This window comes from Muntiacus reevesi, chromosome 9 (genome assembly GCF_963930625.1).
Source record: "Muntiacus reevesi chromosome 9, mMunRee1.1, whole genome shotgun sequence".
In the NCBI taxonomy this organism is placed as follows: Eukaryota; Metazoa; Chordata; class Mammalia; order Artiodactyla; family Cervidae; genus Muntiacus; species Muntiacus reevesi.
Window position 1 is genome coordinate 16,365,767 of NC_089257.1, and position 15,498 is coordinate 16,381,264.

General features: G+C 41.9%; 1 protein-coding gene across 28 annotated transcripts in view; it reads left to right on the plus strand.

Moving 5' to 3' along the window:
- The window catches only part of PHF21A (PHD finger protein 21A), a 189,803-nt gene that overhangs the window by 141,845 nt on the left and 32,460 nt on the right, over positions 1 to 15,498 (plus strand). For 24 of the 28 annotated variants that reach the window (XM_065945040.1, XM_065945042.1, XM_065945047.1 and 21 more), the window contains 3 exons: positions 5,058 to 5,309; positions 7,499 to 7,588; positions 11,520 to 11,813. In XM_065945040.1, coding sequence (XP_065801112.1) covers positions 5,058 to 5,309; positions 7,499 to 7,588; positions 11,520 to 11,813 — 636 coding nt within the window. The remainder of the gene's footprint in view (positions 1 to 5,057; positions 5,310 to 7,498; positions 7,589 to 11,519; positions 11,814 to 15,498) is intronic. The other 4 variants (XM_065945058.1, XM_065945062.1, XM_065945057.1 and 1 more) reach the window with 2 other exon arrangements.

A 15,498-nucleotide genomic window follows, 5' to 3' on the forward strand; every position in this document is an offset into this window, starting at 1 on the left:
CTTATAGAAATACTGAAGGTTACTGAAGGCAGTTAACATTTGATAGAGGTTATATTATAAAGTTATACTGGCACTCTCCTAAGCGCTTGACATGTACAGTGTGGACAGTCCTCACCCAAACCCTACTAGGACAGTATTATTGTTATTATCGCTGATTTCTGGAGAAGAAAACTAAGGAAGGCACAGAGAAATTAGTAATTGCCTAAAATCATTTAAGTGTTATGTGATGGAGCAAGGCTTTGAACCCAGATATTCTGACTGAAAAGTCTGTCCATTTGCTACTCTAAACTGCTATACAGTTTGCAAAAGAGAAATACTGACATTATATAAAATGCCAAAGAAGGAAAAATGAAGAGTCCCCATTGTAAATCAGGTAGCTAGAGTGGCCTGCGTCATTTTTACCCTGATCTCCAAGGCTGTTTGGAAATGAGGCATTCAAACTGACTTTTAAACCCCCCTGACCAGGACTTATGTTTCTTCTAAAAGGTTGCCTATCAGTTTACTTCTTTTAGAGTTTTTAACAGAGTTGGATTGGTTGTTCTCTTTCCAAAGTACAGTTTGATCAGAAAGTGTTTACCTGGAAGGAGTTTGGTAGAATTCACTGTTTCCTGGTACTAGGAGTTTTCTCTATTAATCCATGGAAAACTTTTTCTTCAAGTACCATTCCATATTGCACAAATGAGATGAAATACTTAAGCAATAGCTATTCCCTTCCCTGGTAATCTGAGTTCCATACTGGTTTGGGATGGCAATAGTAAGGGGCCCGGGGCTATTCCCAAAACTGAAGTCAGTGGCATCTCCATCTGGTAGCCTATCTGATAATTTAACTAATTTAGCTAAGCTTGTTTTATATTGCTTTTTTTTTTTTAATGATAAAAGCCAAAAGAGCTTCAAGTTTGGGGGTTTTGTTTTTATAGTAAACTGTCCATCATTATTTATCGGGTGCTCCTTATATGCTAGCTTTTAGTATACAGAGAGATAGTAATGTCTTAGCAACTGAACAACAGCAATGTCCCTGCCTAGAATCTGGTAAACTATGATAATTATTTTCATTAATTATGCAAATATTTATTGAGTCTCTACTATATGCAAGCCCTGTGCTGGGCACTGGAGAGGACAGATTCATAAATAAGACAGGGTTTCTGTCTTCAAGAACTTAAAAAATTTAGAAGAGAGGCAGACGTAAACATCTAACAAGAAAACATGAAAACACCAGTGAGGAGCTGTGAAAATACCAGAGAACAGTAATATCGACCAGAGGGATCAGAGAGTGCTGCATAAAGAAGGCGGTTTTTGATCAGGGCCTTGACAGATAAGAGAGCTCCGTGATGGAGCAGAGGGGAAAGAGCATCACAGTGCAGAGAGCAGTGTAAACAAAAGTATGGACAGAAGGGAAACGCGTGCCTTGGGAATAGCAAGGAGGCTGATTGGAGCTTGGATTCCAGGAAGTGGTGGAGAGGGAGATAGAGCCAGGAAGTAGGAAGAGGCTAACTTGTGGAAGCTCTCTAACGTGTGGCAGAACTTTGGGAGTTTTTGGCAGTCACAGGGAGTCACTAAAGGTTCATGAAGTCAGGGGCAAATGGGAAGTTTAATATATGGCATATACTAAATGTTTCAGTCCAGAAAGGATTAACTATTAATTTAGCAATCTGTGTAAACAAGGAGGAGATGCTAGGAAGAGCAAGCGTTTTATTCTAAGTTGGGTGATTAGCATGTACCAAGGCTGGGGAGAGGGAGGGAGGGGGGAAGGAAACCTGTTCCCTTTACTTAGCTAACTCCAACTCATGTTTGTATGTATATTTTGAAAATTTCCAATCTACAGAAAACAGTGAAAGAACAGTTGAACACAGGTGTACTCTTCAACTTATATTCACAACTCTTGTCATTTTAAATGAATACAGGTGTAAAGAAGCATGCAATTAATAAAACCAAATAGAAAATAAAGGCTTATAGACAAGTGGGACTGGAATTCTACTGATAGCTGTCCAAGTGTACAACTGTTACCTTCCGTTCAAAACTAAACCAACAATCTGAAATAGATGTGGAAATTAATTAGAGCTCATAGTAATAATCCCTCTAAGTTCTGATTTGTACATTGGAGCCTGTCTTTTTAAATTCAGTACCTTATGCTTTGCAGCTACTAGCCACATGTGACCATAAAAAACCAGTAACTTAGCAAAAAAATAAAAAGATTTTGCTGTCAGTACTTCTTGCCATGTATTTTCTGCATTAACTTCTAGTTAATGATCTCTTGAAAGAGATCATACTTGGACCACATCAACCAGTCAAGGACTAATCAGCTTCCATAAAAATAACTTTCTTTGTTTTGGGACACCTCTCCTCTCTGTGTCTTCTCTTCCTCCTGCCAGAACAACTCAGAGGTTTTCATTGGGTTTGGATATCAAAATTTTAGATTCTCTTTGTCATCTAAATTCAGAACTCCAGGGTCGGTTTGTGTTCCCTAGTACTTAGAATTGGAGAAGGCAGTGGCACCCCACTCCAGTACTCTTGCCTGGAGAATCCCATGGACGGAGGAGCCTGGTGGGCTGCAGTCCATGGGGTCGCTAAGAATCGGACACGACTGAGCGACTTCACTTTCACTTTTCACTTTCATGCCTTGGAGAAGGGAATGGCAACCCACTCCAGTGTTCTTGCCTGGAGAATCCCAGGGACGGGGGAACCTGGTGGGCTGCCATCTATGGGGTCGCACAGAGTTGGACACGACTGAAGTGACTTAGCAGCAGCAGCAGCAGCAGTACTTAGAATAGAATAAGCACCAGACCAGGAGTAAAGAGCTAAGCAGTACTTGTGGCAATACCTGATGTCAGTATCAAAAGCTTTTCATTAGAACATGCAGTACTAGGTCTTGGGCCTTTATAGACAAAGATAGTTATGTAACTGCTAGAAGACATGGAGTGAAATTTGCTACAGCTAGATATTTCTAAAGTAGAATAAAAATGCTAGCGTGTGAACACACTTGTTAGAATTCAGTGCTTTTTAGTGTTGCAGTTAATGGTAAGTATATAATTCAGGTTAGTTTGAGGTTTTACTCACTTTTTAAGGATAATTATTCAGAAAATTGATAATGACTTAACCTGGACCAAGCATATTTCAAACAGAAGTATACTGACCCTCTTTTAAAGTAGTACAACATGCACAAATGTTTTTAAAATCCATGTCAGTGAGTTCTGCTGATTATAACTTTCCTTCCACAACTCGTGGTGGTACCAGGATTGAATGCCATCTGGTGTGACTTGCTCACCACTTCAAAAGTTCTGTGTATTTAAACGTTTTAAATTGAAAGATAGAGCTAATACCACACTGAGTTCAAAACAGATATTAAGGTAGCTGGTAGGATAAAGTCAGTCCTTGCTGCTATACTACTTAACATTTCTGATGATAAATAGCATTTCGCTTTTATTTGGTTTTCATCACTGATAGGCAGTGGATGGCCTGCTACCTCCCAAGATAAATAATAATTATCAGTGTTTCCCCTTTCACTCCCATTTTGCACCGGAGAGGACAGTGGCAAGGAAAATAAGTCATCTTGTGTCATTGACTAAGGGAAGAGGAAACGTATTTGGGTGATATTAATTGTAGGCATCAATAAGGATCGCTAATTATTCTGAATATGGGATAGTTGAGGTCAGCTTATTGCCTGTTTTTGGTTAAAAAAAGGGTGTTGAAAAGTTAGATAATACATGCAAATGTATTGTCATGCAAATGTTTAAGGCAGAAAAATTACTTAGAACCAAATGACTTAAGGACTTGAATAAACACTGAAATAGAAATTCTCAAAGAAATTTGTTCAGATCTCTTTCATGGAGAGTGGGGTCCTTCACCCTGGTTGAGGGCAGCGCTTGTCCAATAGAACTCTCTGTAAAACTCCACTGGCCAGTTTGGTAGCCGCCAGTCACATGTGGCTGTAAATACTATCAATGTGGCTAGTGTGACTGAGGAACCGATACTTTAATCTTTATTTTGTTTTAAGTAAATTTGAATACCCACATGTGGCTATTAGCTAGGAAACTGAACACGGCGAGTATAGAGTAAGAGAAAAAGATGAAATGTGGTAATATTAAAATGAGAACCAACAAGTTAGACCAGGTGTATTTTCAGGTTTCTGAAACATCTCTATATTAAGTGGCTAGTAGCATTCGATAGATGTATGCGCCATGAAATGAGATTGTTTATATTTTCTTCTTTTGTAGCCGGCTCCTTTAATTACGCTGACAGAAGAGTCTAGAAAAAGGCAGCTCCAAAGCTGCAGTAATGCTTGTGGAGCATCAGCGAAGTCCCCTCACCTTAGTTCAGACTGATCTATCAGACTTTCTGAAACTCAGGTGTTTGTTTCCACCCCATCGCCTTTTTCTGGTTCTTTAATCACTTCTGCAGCAGTCCTCCAGAGAAAAGATTGTTGGTAGTGGCATATCCCTTTGGTATCAAGAGCTGGTATTTACTATACTAGTTGGTTAATAGGTTTCATTATCTAGAATTGGGAATTTACTGCCTTTGAGGCAGCAGTTGTACTAATTCTCATGTGAGTTTCCTCTCCTCCTCTCCACTCAAAAGAGTTAAAGACACTGACTGTCCTTTTATCCAAGCCTCTGTGTCACAGAAGGCAGATAACCAGAATTATATAAGTTTCTTCATATTGATGAGGTTGTAACAGTTAAAGAGATGGTGTGTACCTCATTAATTTGCAGCTTTTACAAAGTTTAAATTGGGAGCAAGCAAAAATTTTAAAAACCAGAAGAAATAGTTACACTCATATTCTCTATCTGTAAACCCACTCCTTTCCTTGTTGAAAATCCTGCAGCCATATTATCTTGCAGTTATTACTATAAACAGACTTGAAGCTAAATTTGAGAACTCTGGCAAACTTGACATTGTCTTGCCCTGTAGTAAGAACTGTGCTCTATGTACATAAAAGAAATGTTACACGAAAAAGCTTGACTGATTATGAGAACCATTGCTTTGTTTTCTTCTGGAGGTTAGCATTTTGTTTAGTGGGATGACCCTTCAGTGTCCTAATATCTGTTCTCCATGTCTCCTAGAAGACTGTAACTACAGCTTCTATGATTACCACAAAGACACTACCTCTCGTCTTGAAAGCAGCAACTGCGACCATGCCTGCCTCTGTTGTGGGCCAGAGACCTACCATTGCTATGGTGACCGCCATCAACAGTCAGAAGGCTGTGCTCAGCACTGATGTGCAGAACACACCAGTCAACCTCCAGACGTCTAGTAAGGTCACTGGGCCTGGGGCAGAGGCTGTCCAAATTGTGGCAAAAAACACAGTCACTCTGGTAAGCCAGCAGCTGCTCCTCGTGTGTGCCCACATGAGAGGGTTGAGGATATGCACTTGTAGAGTTATATCCAGGTTACGCTCCTGCTGGATTTTTCAGTCTCCATCAGTCTTCTACCATACCAAATTCGCCTTTGGGGCTGACGAGGGAATCAGGATATGCACTTGTAGAGTTATATCCAGGTTATGCTCCTGCTGGATTTTTCAGTCTCCATCAGTCTTCTACCATACCAAATTCGCCTTTGGGGCTGACGAGGGAATATGGCTTTCCTGCTATCTATAGGGGCTTCCCTGGTGGCTCAGACAGTAAAGAATGTACTTGCAATGCAGAAGGCCTGGGTTCAGTCCCTGGCTTGGGAAGATGCCCTGAGGAGGGCATGGCAACCCACTCTAGTAATTGTGGCTTCCCTGGTGCCTCAGACAGTAAAGAGTCTGCAGTGCAGGAGGCCCAGGTTTGATCCCTGGGTTGGGCAGATCCCGTGGAGAAGGAAATGGAAACACACTCTAGTATTCTTGCCTGGAAAATCCCATGGACCGAGGAGCCTGGCAGGCTGCAGTTAATGGGGTTGTGAAGAGTCGGACACGACTGAGCGACTGACACACACACTATCTATTTGAATAACTGTAGAGGTGTCCTGACACCAAGGATGGCCAAAATATGGCTTGACTTAAAGGGGGAAAATGTCCTTCACAGGGGCATTTGCGCGGTTTCATGTATCTCTCCCTGCATCCTATCCACAGTCCTCCCTGTGAAACGTGAGAGCTCTGGTGCTGTACTGCTAAGTCAGGGGAGATGCCCTGCTCAATTTTTTAGTTCACTCTTCCTTGAAATCACACCCAGGAAGTACTGGAGTTAGTTGGGGCGCTTTAAAAATATTTAAGAAACCCACAAATAACAGTGTCCTCTCCATTCCAAGGTCTATCAGAAAAAAAAAGACCTCTGGAAGGAAGAGGTTCCTGAACAAAAGTTGTTCTTGAGATTTCTAGGGTAAAACCATCTAAAAACCAGTGTTTTCAGAATATATCCAAATTGCAGTTTAAAGGTCCGTTCTTAAAGTGAAAGCTAAGGGCTCTTGATGGCTTTCAAATAATGACCAGTGGTGAGTGAAGCTAGAGGGCCTTAAAGGGAAGCTCTGGTTCTTACCCAGGAATCTTTAGGGAAGCAGCCAAATAACTCAGACAGATGCTGAGAGTTAGAGAATTCTCTGTAGGAAGAAAGCCATTCACTGTTAGGTAAAACTCTCATATTAGGAAAAAGCCCATCTGTCCAGGCTGCAAGTTTGATTTTACTTTGAAATCAGTGTTGACTTTTAAAATACACAAGTGCAGGAGTTCTTGAATGTCAGAGGAAATCGTCTAAGACTGCTGGGTCTGTTATGTTCTACATTAGAAGTATAAGGAAACAAATGCGATTGGTTCACTTTATGGGGCAAAGCATTCAAGCAGGAGAATAAGAAAGTTTCTTAAGGTGATGTTAATTCAGATGGTTAATTCTCCAGTGAAAGCTTGTAGAAAATACTGTCTGGTCAAGAAAATAGTGATGTTGAAAACCCTTTAAGAGTCCCGAGCTTTAGCACTATTTACAGTAGCCAGGACAACGGAAGCAACGTGAATGTCCATCAACATCTGAATGGATAAAGAAGATGTGGTACATGTATACAATAGAATATTACTCAGCCATAAAAAGAAACAAAATTGAGTCATTTGTAGTGATGTGGATGGACCTAGCGTCTGTCATATAGAGTGAAGTAAGTCAGAAAGAGAAACGTATCACATATTGACGCATATATATGGAATCTAGAAAAATAGTACCAATGACCCTATTTGCAGGGTAGGAATAGAGTCACAGACGTAGAGAATGGACATGTGGACGCGGGAAGGGGAGGGTGGGACGAATCGGAAGAGTAGCACTGACGTGTATATACCAGCATATGTCAAACAGAGAGCTGGTGGGAAGCTGTCTGTAGCCCAGGGAGCTCAGCTCGGCGCTCTGGAATGACCGTGAGGGGTGGGAGGAAGGTCAAGAGGGAGGGGATACACACACACGTATAGATGATTCAATTTGTTGTATAGCAGAAACTAACACACACTGTAAAGCAGTTATACTATGGAAAAAAAAAAGGATGCCTAGCTTTTATTTTTTATTGAATAATTGTTTTCCCTTCTGATTTGTCTTTCTCATTTTTTTAGCAGGTTCAGGCAACACCTCCTCAGCCCATCAAAGTACCACAGTTTATCCCCCCTCCTAGACTCACTCCACGTCCAAACTTTCTTCCACAGGTGAGTAAATCAGTGACAAGCCCAGTGATGGGTTAGGTGAGACAAGAATCCTTGTGGACCCTTTCGAAGCAGCTTATAATGTACTTGTCAATTCAGCTGTATTCAGATCCCACTTAGCTAAAGATTCTAGCTGCAGATCTGTATACCATGAAGAAGCCTTTTTTTTTTTTGGCCACACCGCACGGCATGTGGGATCTTAGTTCCCTGACCAGGGTTCGAACCCATGCCCGTTGCAGTGGAAGTACAGAGTCTTAATCACTGGACCACCAGGGAAATCCCACAGAAGAAGCTTATGTTATCATCAGGGTTTTTTTAGCAATGACAAAATGCTGTAGCAGAGGGATGTATGGAAAGGAAATTTGTCCTAAGTTTACAATAATTAAAATAGCACCATTTTCAACCTTATGACATTGACTTACTGGAAGAATTTAGCCAGAACTGCCTGCCAATGGGGAAGGAATGCAGTTCTCACTTCTCTGCCCCACCCCTGAACCCCATATGCTGAGGAGAGTAGGGAGGAGACAGTAGCAACTCAACCAGTAGAAAGCATTCTGTTCTCTGGAAAGTGATGGCACTGAGCATTATACTGGGACACAGAGTCTTGCTAATGAAGATTTAGACTAGGAAGCTATACAGGGAGCTTTCTACCCAGACCCGAGCAACACTGCCCATTTTCTCATGAGAGCATTCTTCCAGCAATTGGGCCAAACTCACCCTTCTCATGACAGACTACCAGGATTGTCCCAGCATGGACTTTGATGGGGAGTTGACTTGCCTGGTAGAAAGATTGGGTATTCCTATCTGAGGCCTCAGCTTTCAGACAGAGAGAGAAGGGTAAAAAATTAGTGATTTCTGAATTGCCTTGGGGAGGGGGATGGGCAGTGCTAACATGAAATAAATCAATAATTTATCAGGTAAATCCTTAATGCTATAGGTATCAAAAGGGCCCTAAGAACTGTGGATATGAGGGTTTCAAGATAGTTCTCAGCCTCATGCAGCTTCTGACACATGTATGGCAATCACTGTGTCCACTGATGCTTTCAAACTGTGGTGCTGGAGAAGACTCCTGAGAGACCCTTGAACAGCAAGGAGATCAAATTAGCCAATCCTAAAGGAAATCAACCCTGAATATTCGTTGGAAGGACGGATGCTACAGCTGAAGCTCCCATACTTTGGCCACCTGATGCGAAAAGCCAGCTCACTGGAAAAGACCCTGATGCTGGGAAAGATTGAGGGCAGGAGGAGAAGGGGGTGACGGAGGATGAGATGTTTGGATGGCATCACTGGCTCAGGGGACATGAGTTTGAGCAAGCTCCAGGTGAAGAACAGGGAAGCCTGGCGTGCTGCAGTACATGGGGTTGCAAAGAGTTGGACACGACTGAGCGACTGAACAATCGTTGGAAGTACCGTGCAGTCTGAGAACACGTGAGAAGGATGCCCAGCTCATCCTTGGAATATTACAGAAAGCAGTTTCTTGGAGAGTTGACATTCAATCTTAGACCTAAAGTCCTAACGATGTCAGTTTGACATAGTTATATGGAGGAGAAATAAAAATGTCCCAGGCAGAAAGAGGAACATGTATGCAAGTCCACAATGGCGAGAGACACGTAGGTTTGAGGAACCAAAGGAAATTTGGTGTGGCTGAGCATGTGGGCCACGTGGCTGACTCAGGCCAGAGTAAGGTGAGGATGGAGAAGCCCATGGGCCAGTGCCTTTGGAACCTTGGAGGCTATATAGGAATTGGGCCTTACCTAGGAACAGTGAGGATCCATTAACTTATTCTCAAACAAGTGCTTGGCATGATTATATTTTTGTTTTAGAAAATTCCCCCTTAACACTGTGTAGAGAACAGATTGGTGATTGTCTAGACTGTGGCAGGAGAAACTGTTGGGACAGTGTCAACAATTAACAATAGCTAATGTTTAGAGAATCTTGCTATGTGCCACTTATTGTAGTAGGCATTTTACATGGGTTATCTGTTTTAATCCTCACAACAACTCTGTGAAAGTAGGTGTTTTTTTTTAGATAAGAATCTAAGGTTTAGTCTGTTTTTCAAAGGGTGGATCATGACCCATTAGTAGACTGTGAAATCAATTTGGTGGACTGTAACCAGAGTTTTTAAGTAAAATGAAGAAAACAGAATAGGAAATGTTAAGAGTATGAAGTATTATTTCATGAGTTTTTTTAAAAAAATAGATGTATAGATAAATGTCTATGTATAGATAAATATCCATGTTTACAGTGTAAAACATATTTCCTATTATGTATCTTCAGCACACACTATAGGGTTGTCTTAGATGCAGCTAAGTATTCAGACTCACAAGACTATCAAAGGCCACTCTGCACCAGTCCACTTGGAATGATACAGGACAGAATCCAGCGCTTGCCAGCAAGGTAGCATCAGACGTTTTTCTTCAGTAGGAGTCCCTACAGGCATCCATACAACAGTCTCTGCGGCTGTCCGGGGACTGCTCAGGTACAGGCAGATGAGGTCTTCATCAGGACAGTGGGAGAGCCTCCCTGGAACAGAAACCTTACGCCTCTCAGGACCCCAGTGTATCTTGCGACAGTTCATAGGTGTGACTTTCAAGGTCCCCGCAGTGGACATGCCCGGTTACAAGAGTCACCCCATTTTAGGAAACCCAAAGCATGGTGTGTCTCATCTTCTTTTTCAAAAGTGTTTATGGCAAATTTCTATCTATGCTTTTTGCAGGTAATGGAAATAGTAGATTTGATTTAGCAGCAAGAGGTCGTCTTTACCGTAAGCAGTGTTCCTACTGACATAGTTGTCATTCTTCTGTCATCAGGCTTCCAGGGATGTACAGCTAGAGTTAACCGAAGGTCAAATTCTTATGTGTAAGGAGAAAAGATTTTGCCTCCAGGTCACAATTTAGAAAGTTTAAAAAATACTGGCTTAGAGAGATCAGGTATGTTACCTCAGGTTACACAGCTACCTAGTAAGTGGTAGAACCAAGATTTGAACACAGGCAAGGATAATCCCATGTTTTTAATCACAGTTTTCTGCCACTGTTTCAGTAAAATGACACAGCTAGAGTAGTGGCAGTGAGGATAGAAAAGTAGACATATTTGAGAAGGATTTAGGAAGCGGAGGTAGAGTGGAAACATTAGGAATGATTCTGAAGTGGTTTTTTTTTTTTTTCTAGTAAGAAAGGGGCATTTACTGAGGTAATGATGATAAGAAGAAAGGATTGGAAGAAGTTGATGACTTTTAGACATGTTGATTTTGAACTTCTTGTGAAATTTCCAAGTAGAGATGGATAACAGAGAGATGAACAAATGATTCTGAAGTTCAGGAAATGTCTGGTCCTAAGATCCAAGTGTGGAAGTCTTCAGTTGAAGCCGTAGGATGCGTGAGAATTCCCAGGAGTGAGGACATTGGGAAGTAAAGGGGTTCCGGGACAAAACCCTGAGAAATAGTTATATTTTGGACTGAGCAGAGGTACAGGAAGCCAGAAGGGAGACTTAGAGAAGGACTGGCTGAGAACAGGGAGTTAGAGGACCAGAGATGAGAGTGAACTGGAGCTGTGGGTATGAGGAAATTTAGAATGTGAGTTCAGGGCATTGGCAGCGCTATTAGCATTGCTGGGCACGAGTTCTGGGTGGAACCAGTCTCTGGGTTAGGCATCTGACTCAGCCTGAAGAGGTGGCGTGGTAGAGGAGAGGGAGCTATGGCTTGGAATCAGAAAATCTACATTCTAGGGTAGCATCTGGATCCTCTTAGGAGCTGATGCATCTCTGTAATATTATATACCCTGAGATCTATAGAATTGATAATTCTGAAGTGGCTATCAATAAATATTTGTACTGAATACCATTTCACATATATAGTGTAGAAGATCTGGCAGTGTCTAAAGCTTATAGGACTTGAGAAGTTTTAGTAATACGATAATTGTTCTTTCTTTCTCCATAGGTTCGACCCAAGCCTGTGGCCCAGAATAACATTCCTATTGCCCCAGCACCTCCTCCCATGCTTGCAGCTCCTCAGCTTATCCAGAGGCCCGTCATGTTGACCAAGTTCACCCCCACGACCCTCCCTACCTCCCAGAATTCTATCCACCCCGTCCGTGTCGTCAATGGGCAGACTGCAACCATAGCCAAAACGTTCCCCATGGCCCAGCTCACCAGCATTGTGATAGCTACTCCAGGGACCAGACTCGCTGGACCTCAGACTGTACAGCTTAGCAAGCCAAGCCTTGAAAAACAGGTACAGGCACGCTGTGCACCTGCTTTGGGCCGTAGCTTTGCCACTGAGGCTGGGCTGTCTGTGAGGGGTCTCTGTCTTCTCCAAGGCTCTTCATCCCAGCACCATTGTTGCTTATCAGGAGATAACTTATCCACAGCACGAGAGGGCCATTCTTACTGAAGAAAGTTGGGGTTGCTTTGCCCACCATCTCGTAGGTGAATTCTGATTCTTGTGTGAGTGAGCTCCCCCTGCTGGTTCAGAAGCAGAAATTCACAGATCAGTTCTGCCCTCAGCCAGGAAGCACAGATAAGGAAGTAAACAGAAAATGTCTTCCTTTCGGCCCAGTGAGAATCCAGATGAGGATATCACTATAAAAGTCAGGAAGAATAAACAAAACAAGGGAAAAGATTTCATTACAAACATTTTCCCTGGCTATTACAGACAATGAGGAGCCAATGAAAAATTAAGATTTCTAAAATGCGTTCTTTTAACTGTAGAGGTTACAGACATTTTAGCTCAAATATTGAAGCCTTTCATTTGTATTTCTAAAATCAGATTTTCTGTCAGAAACGCAAGTCTGTAGAACTAAACCTCCAAGAATACATAAGGGTTCTATGACAGAAAGACTTCTAAAACCAAGAAGGACTTTATAGGCAGTCACCGTACTCTATTTAAAGAAAAACCAATGACAAGAAAGAATTTTGCAAAGAAAAGCTCTTTTAAGATGGTTGCTTTAAAAAGTCATTGACCTATTTCTAATTGCTCAGGCTTGAGTTCTCATTCATCTGAAAATAGTCTCTGGTGATCCTGAATCTTCTGCTTCTGGGTGGCTGACCATGATTCAGAGAGGCTGGCCAGATGGTGGGAAATGAGAAGGCTTCCTGCTGCCTTGGCCGCCTTGAACAGGGGAGCCTTATGCATGGAATACCGGCTTTCTAACCAGACAGCTCATATGCTGCTAATTTGGCACTAAGAATCTGGGTACCACAATCTTGTATCAGGAAATACAGGCGAAAACACGTTATCTATTCCTGGGGAGCCTACTCAAACCCTAGGAAATGCTTTGAGGAACATTTAGAGATAAATGACTTAACGTGCATTTTAGATCAGAAGTTTTCAGATTTATTGTCAGCGGAACTTCAGTATGAAGTAAGGAAAGTAAGGTGCCCAAGCTTTAGGCGTTTGGGTGGAGTCATGTTTGTAGACCATCTGCCGTCAGATCCTGTGCTGGCTCTCAGAGGACTTCTGAGGAGCCTTAGAGTTACGAAGAATGTGGTTTCACAGCATTATTTTAGAATGTTATTTCTCTTTGACCTCTTATTTGATCAAGATATTTTTAGGAGATAAGAATCTTTTCCATTTCACTTCATTTTTACATTTCTTATTTTTTTCTGATTATAACGATGATCATATTGAAAGAAAATCCAGACATTACAGAGATACATACGGTAGAAAGTGCATTCCGTCATGATCTGTGAAGAGAGTAAACGTCTCCCATAAGTTTTTCCTTCTCAGTTGCTACTAGCAGTTTAGCATCATATTCCTCCATGTTTTCTTTTTAAAGTAAAAGGCAAAATCAGATTATATATTACTTTGTAGCTTGTTTTTTCCATGTTAGATCTTGAATATCTTTTCCTATCTCAGCCTTATATATTGATAGAGCTCTTCATGTTAATTATAATATCATAAATATATATCCATAAATTAAAAAAACTTTTCTAGCAGTGAACTCCATGAAGTCCGTGAACTCCAAGAACTCCCTTCTTGTTGGTCTAATAAACAAATGCAGTCATTGCTGTTCTAGTTTAGCAGACCACTTGGCATAGTAGTCTTCCAGGTTATCAAGCTCAGTCAGAAAGATTCTCTTTAGACTCCATTCTCAGGATTATCTTCAGATCTTTCTAGTCTCCCCCTTTTTCTTCATATTTCATTTCCAGCATCTCATTTAGAGCTGTTTCAGAGATCTCACAGATAGGCAATATGTAGCCACAGAAGTACCGCTTACAGCCTACTCTTAGAGATACCCAAACCTGTATCCCACCATTGTGTATGTGACCGGGCTAGATGGGTTCCTTTCTGCTTTCTGCTCCTTTGTTTAGGATGATAGCAGTCACTTGATAAAAATGCGTTGACTCCGTGCTAGCTGTTATGCTGCATGTGCTGACATGAGGGTTGGTGGTGAAAGCCTGTGCCATCACGGAACCCAGTCTCTAGGGCATTTGGGGCAGGTTCTGTGGCTCTGCCTTCGTAGGAGGAAGCAGGGCAGGTTGGGTGTTGCCAAGGCTTCCCTGCAGGAAAGGAAAGAGGTAACATCAGCTGTGACAGCAGTTGTCTCACTTCTCCCTCCGCCCCCATTAGGCATCCGCAACTTCTTATCCACCCCAGATGAAAGAGCCCCTGTCTTATCCCTCATTAGAAGCTGTTTACATTGTGGCTGTGAGAAACCAAGTGGTAACCTTTAAAGAGCTTTGAGGCTAGAGACATATTTAAGGCAGAAAAGTAGGTAAACCCAGAGGAACCTGCATTGGAGCCCCCCCCCCCGCCCCCCCCCCCCCCCCCCGCTTCCTTTCATGTCTTTGTCCTCTCCAGCATTCTGTGAAATGGGGCTAAACGCCTGTGGGTGCTAGAAAGTCATAAGGCACTTCTAGTCTGTTAAACTGTGCCTGGCACAGTTAGTTCCCAGGAATTAATGTTCAGTTTTTTTTGCATGCCATCCCATCCCATCTCCTGCAACAAAGCTTTCTTTGTATGTCCCGAGGCTAGACTGCTGAAAAAATCCCAGGTACTATGGGAAAATTGGTCAGATTGTTACCCATTCCCCTACTTGCCTTTATTATTTTATATAGAAACCTACACAATATCCTCTTAAAAAAAAAAAGTACTTCCAAGTTGAGAATATTATCCTGTATGTTATCTTCAAATCCCAGTCTTGCCTTTAAGGATATTTAACGTAGTGACTTTTTGCCCTCCAGTGGGGAAAACAAAGCCAAGTGACCAAAAGATGGATTTTGCTTTGCCCTCAGTCCAAATTTTAACCTTGATTGGTGTAACCATTTGGACGTTTAAAAACTTGGCAGGTGTCTGACTTTGATTATTTGTGCATCGTGGCCTCAAAAGGTGAATTTGTAATTCAGGGGTATATGTGGCTAATTTAGTTATATTATATTCCAGAGGTTTTGGTTTCTATCTTTTAAAACCAAAAAAGAACAAGATTTGGTAATTTGTACAGGTGCAGAGTAGGAAATAAAAATAAGTAACGCAGATTGGGAGTAAACAAATGGATTGTTTTTTCCACTTTCAATGGGAACATGAATACAAGAGATATCCTAGTCGTATTTTTAATTTCTCTTTGAAATAATAAGACCAGTGTGACAAAATTGACATTTTGGCCTTGGTGTCAAGAACAGAAAGTAGAAGAGACTGAGGTAAACTGCAAAGTAATATACTCCGTCTCAAGGAGGCAGCTACTTTTTGACAGTAGCCAATTTTTATCATATGAAAAACTTCTCTGAGAAAAGCCAGAGGGCTTCTCTGGTGGCTCAGTGGTAAAGAATCTGCCTGCCAATGCAGGAGACACGGGTTTGCTCCCTGATCTAGGAAGAACCCACATGCTGCAGAGCACCTAGGCCCACGTGCCACAACTATGGAGCCTGTGCTGTAGAGCCTGGGAGCTTCAGCAAGAGACGTCTGTGCGCCCCGGAGCCTG